The 10,755-nt window shown below is 36.6% G+C and overlaps 1 protein-coding gene across 1 annotated transcript; it reads right to left on the bottom strand.

Moving 5' to 3' along the window:
- Nucleotides 1–651: 651 nt before the first annotated feature.
- OOSP2 (oocyte secreted protein 2) lies at nt 652–10,755 on the bottom strand. Its single transcript, XM_046644158.1, has 4 exons — nt 10,680–10,755; nt 4,836–5,014; nt 3,704–3,807; nt 652–835 (listed from the first exon to the last, which is right to left on the bottom strand). Exons 1-4 carry the CDS (start codon nt 10,753–10,755, stop codon nt 652–654), a joined length of 543 nt encoding a protein of 180 aa, XP_046500114.1.

The following is a 10,755-nucleotide window of genomic DNA, read 5'->3' on the forward strand; positions in this document are numbered from 1 at the left end:
TGGTGGGATGGCTCTACGCTTGATCGCCTCAATCAGCCAAATATTTCAAGTGTGGAAGAATTCGCCAGGGAGAAAGGAAACTCTGACATCAAATTTCAGTTAAAGGAGTGCTTCTTAAATTCTAGAATATGAACCTAATTTCTTCTGTATTAATTACTCAAATGTGATATACATTAAATTATTTTTAGGACCCAACTTTAGTTATTAAATAGGCAAGTCCACACATGTTAAAGCATCTTCACATAAAAGGACTTTGTCTTTCTTAAGAGTCAGTATGTTAAATTTTAGACTCTGCACAAATTTTAATTTCTGGCACATTTACATGCCTATCTCTATTTTTCATCCTTACTGAAAAAGATTTAGAACATATTTCTTGGAGGGTCATGTAAAGAGATCAAACTACTATTATTGAAGACATATTCCTGAATATACTATATAGAACAGAAAATAAAACTTAAATGAGTAATATGAATTACCTAACAGTTAACATTAAATTAGTATGCCATACCCCTAATGAATAAAAGTACCTAAAAATATACTTTCACTGAATCAGGATCTTTACTGAATTAAGGTTTTTTTTTTTTTTTTTTTTTTAGGGATTAGATGCCTAAGGAAAGATTTATACCAACTATTTTTTTGTATAAAAATACATTATTTTTCCAACAAAATTGATGATACCAATTCCAAGTTTCCACTTCTCCGTAGGAGGGACTCAGTTTGACTACAATTTAATAATCCTAACTCTTCTGGCGTTGTCTCGAAGTCAGCAATAAAGGGACTAGGATCCAATTTTATTTCATTGTCTATAGAAACTGGTATAAGCCATATTGATTTCCTAAAGAAAAGGAAAACAGAAAGCAGGTAAGATTGGCATACTAGGTACCAGGTCCTTCTGAGTCTAAATTTGGGGCCAAGTTATTTTTACCACTGTTTAATGCCAGGATCATTTCAGTATGGTGATTTAGTGTCGTATAATGCCTGTACATTCTGCATAATAGATGATTTATAATGCCTGCATTGGCAGAGCACCAAAGTGCCCAGTAAAACAAACTTAGACAAGTGGATCCTGAGAACAGTAAGTAAAAACTGTCAAAAGCTTAATCTGACCCAGTGTAGTGGTGGCAAGGGAGGGGTGTGTGTGTGTACACACACGGTAGAATTCATGCACCAAAAACCTGATCATATACCTTTGTTGGCCTAGTCTTCATTTTTGTCTAAGGAAGATAAGCTGCAAACAATATAAAAACTACTATCAAAATGGAAATGCCTTAGTCATTACTATTAGTCTGGTAGCCTTTGCAGAGACAATGCTCCAGGGCATTAGGTCAGAGCTTTTTACATTACTCTAAGCATTGGCTAAGATATAGGGATGAAAATGTGTGTGTGTGAGAATCAAGTGTTGGTTTCTATTTAGGGTCAGCTACTTCCCAGAGTATCATTAAATCCCTCAGCCTTGGTTTGGCCCTATGAAAATAAGCAAATGGAGGATAAAGAGTATTCAGCGATGTGAATGTACTTGATGCCACTGAACTACACACTTAAAAATGGTTAAAATGGTCAAAAGCCCAGAAATAAACCCACATATATATGGACAGCTAATTTTCAACAAGGGAGCCAAGAGCATACAATGGAGACAGTCTCTTCAATAAATGGTGTTAGGAAAACTGGACACCACATGCAAAAGAATGAAAGTAGACCATTATCTTACACCATGCACACAAAAATTAACTCACAATGGGTTAAAGACTTGAATGTAACACCTGAAACCATAAAAATTCTAGAGGAAAACATAGGCAGTACGCTCTTCAACATAGGTCTTAGCAGCATATTTCAAATATCATGTCTGACTGGGAAGGGAAACAATAGAAAAAATAAACCAGTGGGACTACATCAAACTAAAAAGCTTCTGCACAGCGAAGGAAACCATCAACAAGACAAAAAGACAACCTAACAATTGGGAGAAGATATTTGCCAACCATATACTGGATAAGGGGTTAATATCCAAAATATATAAAGAACTCATACATCTCAACAACAAAAAAACTAACAACTCAATTAAAAAATAGGCAAAAGATCTGAACAGATATTTTTCCAAAGAAGATATACAGATGGCCAACAGGCACGTGCAAAGATGTTTAACATCACTAATTATTAAGGAAATGCAAGTCAAAACTCATGCCTGTCAGAATGGCTATAATTAACAAGACAAGAAACAACAAGTTTTAGACAGGATGTGGAGAAAAGGGAACTCTCATACACTGCCGGCGAGAATACAAACTGGTGCAGCCACTAGGGAAAACAGTATGGAGATTCCTCAAAAAATTAAGAACAGAGCTACCATAAAGTCAAACTATTCCACTACTGGGTATTTATCCAAAGAACATGAAAACATGAATGCGTAAAGATATATGCACCCCTATCTTCATTGTGGCATTATTTACAATAGCCAAGACTTGGAAACAACCTAAGGGCTCATCAAGGGACAAATTGATAAAGAAGATATGGTATATATACACAATGGAATACTACTCAACCATAAAAAAAGATGAAATCTTGCTATTTGTGACAACAGGGATGGACCTTGAGGGTATTATGCTAAGTGAAATAAGTCAGAAGGAGAAAGTCAAATACTATATGATCTCACTCACAAATAGAAGATTAAAAACAACAAACACATAGATACAGAGATTAGACTGGTGATTATCAGAGGGGAAGTGGGGAGGGAGGAGGGCAAAAGAAGTGACTGGGCACATGTGTATGGTAACAGATGGTAAGTAATCTTTGGGTGGTGAACATGATGTAATCTACACAGAAATTAAAATATAATGATGTACACCTGAAATTTATATAATATTATAAATCAATGTTATCTCAATAAAAAGATAGTTAAAATGGTAAATTTTATCTTATGTACATTTACTATGATAAAAACATACCAATCCCCCCCAAAAAAAGTACTCTGATCCTGCTAAAAGATATTGCACATTAACTCTGAGCTCTAAATTTTTTTGATGTCAACTCTTTCCACATGTTAAACAAGTATAGAATTTTTCTATGGCTTTCAGTGGTTTCCAAGATTCATCACTCAGATTTATAACATTCAATGTAAATATTTCAGTGACGTGGTAAAAGTGTATCAAGATGCCATTCCACTTGGTCTCAAAGTTTGGTGTGGGGGATATTTGGGATTCAATGTCTCAGTTCCACAAAATTGGAAAGTGCATTTAATGATTAGACTAATAAGCCCTTCCTTTCATATATCTCCATGAGTTAGTAATAAAATGAAAGATTGGTTTTCTCTTCATTTTTTAGCCATTTACTCTCCTAACATGGAACTGAACCATAAAATATATCAGAAAATAGTATTATGAAGGAGGAAGCATTGTAAGATCATATCATGCTTGATTCGTACACCTACTAAGGTAACTTGGAGTATTAAATGACTCTGCTTTCTAGTTCATTTACTGTAAAATAACCTAATTACACCAGATTGTATATGGTTTGATTCTAAAATGAATATTACCTTTAAAGAATAAAAAATGAGGGTGTTTATTAAAATATTTTTGCAAATGCAATTTCGTGTTTGTTCAGAATAACGCTTATGGGTGAGTCATAATCTCTCAAATCTATGCACCTGCAGAAGTATCTCATAAGTAAAGGTGAACCTAATGCATTCAAAAGGGGTCTGGTCTATTGGACTCACCTCGAGGCATAACACTCCAAAGGGATTTTCTGACAGTCACAATGTATATTCCTAGGTTTAAAGTACATCTCAGTTTGAAAAAGGAGAGTATCCTCTGAAACAACCTAGGAGAGCACAAAGTTTAAGTATAAGGTATTTTTAGTAATAGAGGAACAGGAAGTAGAAAACATTGAAGATCACAGAAATTGCTACTGTCACTTGTTAGGTACAGACGAAGGTCTGACAACCCACCAAAGAGGAGTGTTATCTATAAGAGTGGATTTAAAGTGCCTGGGAAAAATCTGCATAGTACATAGGAGCAAACCTAAACTGCCACTTAGAGCCATCTTCATTATCCATTAATGAAAAAGCTTTCAACAGCTCTTTTGAGAAGGATGACTTGGTGGTTAAATAACAGAGTGGTTTAAAGTGTAACTTTTGGAGCGTAATCATCCTGGTTTGGCATCTAACCCATCACCAAACAGCTGTGCATCCCAAGGCAAATTATTAATACAACTTCCAAAGCTTCAGAGCCCTCATTTCTAAAATAAAGACCAAATTATTCATAGGTGAGTATTAAAATTAGTCATTGGCCCAAAATAATATTGAATATTTGAAATATTTGAAAATAGTTTGAATATAAACTGTTTCAGTTTGCAAATCTATGAAAAGACAATATTCTAGGGTAACAATAGTTTAAGATTTGCGCCTAGCAAAATAACCAACAGAGATTTTATTCCAATGAAAATCCACTTCCCATATTGACACACATCCTCATAGAACATGGGTAGATTCCAATGATCTGATGTTGAATATGAAATACCTTCCCAGGACTGGTGACCTTCCACATCAGGAGCATTGAATGAAACTTAAAACTGTCTGCTAAGCTTTAGTGAAATACAATAGCAGCCTAAAGACAACTTAAAATCAGTTCCCGTTTTTAATCAGTCTGGAAGTCTGTGCACTAAGGTTCAGTGCACACAGATGGCCCAACATTCAGTGAATGATACACAAGGAACTGTGTTGTCATCTACCCATAAATTACTATAACTAGAAGCAAAATTTGTTCTTTAAAAAAAGAATAATTTTGGCACCAGGCATAAAAGTATAAAAAACTATTTATGTTGTTTTTACAAATAATCACTATTCTCACCTTTGTCCTGATGCCACAGTCATGAACAGGATATATAAAATCATACACAAATGTTTGTATCTGAGTCACAGGGCAGCCCGATCCCAGATATAATTCATCAGCAAATATATAGCGATTGCTGCTGTGTGCACATGGGCTAACCGAGACCATCACCCAGTCCAGAGAACAACTTATCTGCACTGCAGAAAGAATCACATGAGAAAGCATCAGATGAGTGTCTTAAAGAAGAGGTCGAAGAGCATTCAGCTCCGCCCTTTGTAATAAATAAAAGGTAATCACAGCTTAAAGAATAAGGTACAAAGAGTTTTCATAGTACCACTCTTTTCCAAAATATTTACATAATTATATCTCCAAATAACTAGATTTCAGTCATTTCAAAGGGAAGAAAATCAACCCATAAGAGTAAGAAAAACCATAATCTTATAGCCTCCCGCCTCCTCTTAAAGAAATTAGATTCCAAAGTGGGTGATATATCGAGGACCACACATAAGGGGCAGAAGTAAATTGCAATGCATTAGAATATGAGTGATGCGCTCCCAGGAATACTTTCCAGAGAGGGAGAAGGAGAGAGTGAGGCTGGTATAGAAGAATCCATGTCTAGAGCAGCCAGAACCAGAAGCAATTACAGTCATGAGAGGACACAGTTTAAAGAGAGAAAATCCACTGACTGGGATGAAATTTCTATGAAACTTTTTTATGCAAAAGCCATTCTTATCTGCTACATTGAAATCTTCAGTAAGTCAATAATAATCACAATTTCTAATGGCTTCATCTTTCCTTTTGAAGAAGTGAAAATGTGCTAGATTTTGACTTAGTGTGCTGGATAAACATTAACCCAGAGTTTCTGAAGGGGTGATCAGAGTTCAGTTTCATAGGTCCTTCTATTGTTGAGAAAGAAAACAAAGATTTATTAGCTTTCATATTTAGAGATGCATATAAGTGACAGAAAAGAAAGGCAACCTTAAATTACATCGTAATACTTCCAAATTTGAGAAGGACAAACTAGAATGAAGGACAAAAGTAAACAGATTTCAAACAATCTAGAAGGCAAAAAAGAGGGAAAAAGAGACAAAAAGCCAAAAACAAACAAAAGAACAAAAAGTAAGTAATAAAAAGATGTGCAGAAGAGTATATTGCAGAATTATTTGAAAGAGGAAAAGAACCCAGAACAAGCCAAATGTCCACCAAGAGAAAAGTGGATAAATAAATTATGGAATAGACATACTATAGAATATCATATAGCTGTGAAATAAATAAACCAAAGCAAGAATTTCCATACAGAATGGAAGTGAAAACTGACTTTTGACTGTAAAAAGTCTTAATAAGGGGCCAGCCTGGTGGCAGAGCGGTTAAGTTCCCACGTTCCACTTCAGTGGCCCAGGGTTTGCTGGTTCGGATCCCAGCTGCAGACATGGCACCGCTTGGCAAACCACGCTGTGGTAGGCATCCCACATGTAAAGTAGAGGAAGATGGGCGTGGATGTTAGCTCAGGGCCAGTCTTCCTTGGCAAAAGGAGGAGGATTAGTGGCAGATGTTAGCTCAGGGCCAATCTTCCTCCAAAAAAATTTAAAAAATAAAATAAATTTTTAAAAAGTCTTAAGAATATTTATTTTATTTATTTTTAAAAAGTAAGAAAGAGAAAGAGAAAGAGAGGGAGAAAAAAATATCTTATCCTCTGGTCTACAGGACCTGAGTTGACAAGTCCTTTTGACATGATTTGTCTTGGCCACACTAACTCCCAAAGGAGACAAATTATGATTTTGTAAATCTTTCATCTATTAAAAGCAGATGGAAAAAGGGAGGAAAAAAAATAGTTGGTTGCAATCAAAGAATTGCAAGTGTATCAGCAATAACAACCAATGTAAATGAACAAAATATTCCGGGTCAAATGACCAACAGTGGAACGAAGAAATAAATTGTAATATATTTGTATAATCAAATTCTATATGCTATATAAAATAAATCATAGCTATATATATAAACAGGTAAATCTAAAAACAATTGTGAGAAAGAAGCAAGTCACAATACAAACTTTATGTATGTATTCATACAAAGTTAAAATGAGAAACATTTTTTTAAAGCTTTTTCCAAGCAGACTATTTGTAAGTAGCTGATATCTGTCTTATGCTTATTAAGGCATTAGAATCACACCCCAAAGAATGACTCTAGATCTCATCTGATACAGCCTCCTCCTGTTTTACAAAAGCAAAAGCAATAGGTTTAAATCTTTTCTTCCTATTTTCCCATTGATATAAGTAACCGTAACACAACCTGTCATCCAAGCTAGAATAAATACTTTGAAACATGGATTTCATTTCTTAATCATCTCCATATTCACTGGCTGCACAGAACACACTTGAATATATGTAGATACACATATATACATATAATTGTATATATACATCTATATACACATACATATATAATTTCAATTGTAACCCTTGCAGATAGCACAACCTATACACAGGACTTCTAAATGAGCAGAAATTGCAGAATTTCTACTTTACCACTTAAGAAAGGAGAGGGCAGGAGAGAATAAAACCTGACTAGCAATCCAAACTTTAGGGAGGCAGTGTTCTCCCAGCTGGCTGGACAGGGTTTAGATTCTGTAGACACTCAATTATTAGTTAAAAAGAAACTGGTAAAAACTGCAATACAGTTTACTCATAAGTCAGTGAAGGATACTCAAAGTGAAAATTCATAGTCCAGTTAAACATAAAGTCTGGCAATTTGACTGACTGTGCTCGGAGCCTCAGACCAATACGTGGACTGGGCTGAACTAGTTAAAGTGAACATGCATTCAAGCTGGTAATTTTGCATAGTAACTGGAAAGTTAAGTTACACTGGGTTGGGATGACAATTAAGACAAATTTCCTATACTCTCATAGTTCTCCATATTACTATATGTGTTTAAATATAGCCACCACTAAAGAACTTGCATGTCAGTTCTCTTTGGAGCCTAGCAAAACCTAGAAAGTAAATAAAAGTGGCATCCTCTCATTCCACAAATAAGTAATTCAGGCGCTGCTGAAGTCTGATCAATGCCTCCTGTGCCCCTCCAGCACATCTTTAAAGGCAAAAAAAGAAAAAAAAAGCAAAGCAACAATAGGAGTATGCTCAGTAATACTCAGGGATGATGATAACTAGCTATTGTCTCCTACAGAAAGAACATAAGGCGATGAGTAAATTGATAAGGGAGTCCAGCTCTGAAGCCTTACTTAAAGCCTGCTTCTGGAAGAAATATATGAACAGGTATATGGTCAGAAAAATCAGGAGACAAGATTTCCTTCTCAGTACAATTTAGATAACTTGTCACTGATGTTTTCCAGCATTCATGCCAATCTTGATAACACAGTGTATGCCAAACATTATAACTGGAGTGTGTAAATCGCCTAAAAGTTAAATTACTTGTATTATTAGGCACCAACCATACACATGATTGACCTTGACCCTATCCACTTCACAGACCTAATTAGTAAACTGTCCCTCTATGGTAGCTGTAGAAATGCTAAGAACTGGAGGAGAATTTTTCCACAGCAAGAGCTCACTAAATTATCTCCCTGTACATGAATCTTTCATCAGTTTAGGAAAAGACAACAAGTGATTGTTGGAAGAAACAAATGTCCTTAAAAGTGACCATCTGCCATCAATATTTTAGTATCTCACACTTCTCATGAATAAGCCTAACATGATTCTGAGCAAGCCAGTCATATGTCAGAGTGGCTAATTGTGTGTTATCTTCTTTCCTATTTAACCAGTGCTCACGTACGTGATCAGTGCGAGGTAATAATAAGTCAGATCACACAATGAAATGAATAGCTCACAATTGAAACCTTAACTAGGAAGGCCCCCAAGCCAGTACTAGGGACCAGTAGGCCTTGGAAGACATTCAGAATATTCTTCAGCACTTTGGAGGAGCTGAATCTTCCCAGCATGAAAAGGTATTTATGTGATTAATGAGTAGGAAAACTCCAACACCATTTGAGCCTAGAAGTTTTTGGTCTTGACAGATAAATCATCATCAAGAAAGAACAGGCAGGGAGATATTTGGGGGAAAAATGTTTTCTTGCGCCTTTTTATAATCACTCTCTCCTACCCACTTGAAGGCTCCCTTCCCCCTCCCTAAGGAACTACTGATCTGCTTTTTGTCGCTATAGATTCGTTTGTATTTTCTAGAATTTTACAAAAATGAACTACATACAGTATGATCTCTTTTTTGTCTGATTTCTTTCATTTAGCGTACTTTTTTTTGGACATCTATCCATGTTCTTGCACTTTCAATTGTTTTGGGACTGGAGACACCTGTTCTCCCTCAGTCACTGTAACTTGAATCACATGCCTCCACGTGTTTGAAGTATTACTCTACAGCGCCTAGACCAGATTATCAGGAATATCCTTCCTAAAGGCAAAAAGGTTCCAACGGTTGGGATTCAAGACAGGTTTAAAAGGATAGGTGGACATGGACACATGAGAAGTCCACGCTTCTGCCTTCACTACTTTTATTCATACTAATATTAGAGTCAATTTCAGTTTGACATTCTGAGGTTATATCTCAAATAGCTGAGAAATCATTTGAGGAACACACATAGCTGCTGCATACATTAACTGAAGCAGGATCTTCCTCACACCCGAGCATCGTGTACCATAGCCCAGCCTGAACACCCTACTCACCCCATCCCAGAAGCCAGAATCCTCCCCTGACTCCCAGGTCACTGACCTTTCTCCACATGTGCTGAACTGAGATTATTCAAATGTCCATAGCTAACATAACTAACCAACGCGCAAGCTGCGCTATTCTAGGCATTCTGAAAGATTCATTTTAGGTAAGTTGGAAAGAACAGAAACTATATATAGTTCTTGCTCAAAGGGTTTACAGGCCAAATGGATAAATAGGAAATTCAAGTATCAATTCCAAAAAAGACTCCACCTCAAGCAGAAGGAAATAGATACATCTAAGTGACTTTAAAAAAAAAAAACACAAAGGGGGCTGGCCCCGTGGCCGAGTGGTTAAGTTCGCGCGCTCCGCTGCAGGCAGCCCAGTGTTTCGTTAGTTCGAATCCTGGGCGCGGACATGGCACTGCTCATCAAACCACGCTGAGGCAGCGTCCCACATGACACAACTAGAAGGACCCACAACGAAGAATACACAACTATGTACTGGGGGGCTTTGGGGAGAAAAAGGAAAAAATAAAAATCTTTAACAAAAAAAAAAACCACAAAGAACATAAATAATATTGAAATGCTGCCTTAGAGTAGTTGACGTTGACACTTAGTCAGAACTTGAAGCTGGGAAGCATTCAGATAACACAAAACATGGAGAATATTCCAGGTAAAATAGACAAGATATACTGTAATCATCTAATAGATGACCCAGACATTGACTTTGCTTTATCCTATTGGCTTTGCAGAACCATTGGTGAATTTGACATCAGTGAAGATCAGACAGCATTTTAAAAAGAACAAAAGAGCATCATCAAGGGGAAATATGAAGAGTCTGGAAAGAGGAAGGTCAGTTAAGATAGAACCAAGTAACTTACAATACAGGCAAGTGCTACTGGTAATTTGCAGTGGGTTTGAAATGGCAAACTGAAAACAGAGTCGAGGGCTGTTCCCAAGGAACCTCTGCAGAGAAGGATCCAGGGAGAGAGAAGACCACAACAAAGGAGAAAGAAAATCTCAGACATTCAGGCAGAAAGAGAAAATGTGTCCTCAGTATATGGACTCAAGTCTACTGGACCCGAAAATATGTGGTCAAAATATTTGGCCCCAGGAGAGTGCCTGCCTGGAAAGTGACCCTTCTGAGTAACCCCTCCAAGGCAGCCTTCTCTACAACTGGTCATTTACCATAGATGTCCTCAGCGCAAGGCCAAATAAAGGCAGCAAGGAGAATCAAGACCTCTAAAGCCACAGAGACCTTCAT

The sequence above is a fragment of the Equus quagga genome, chromosome 17, assembly GCF_021613505.1.
Source record: "Equus quagga isolate Etosha38 chromosome 17, UCLA_HA_Equagga_1.0, whole genome shotgun sequence".
Lineage (NCBI taxonomy): Eukaryota > Metazoa > Chordata > Mammalia > Perissodactyla > Equidae > Equus > Equus quagga.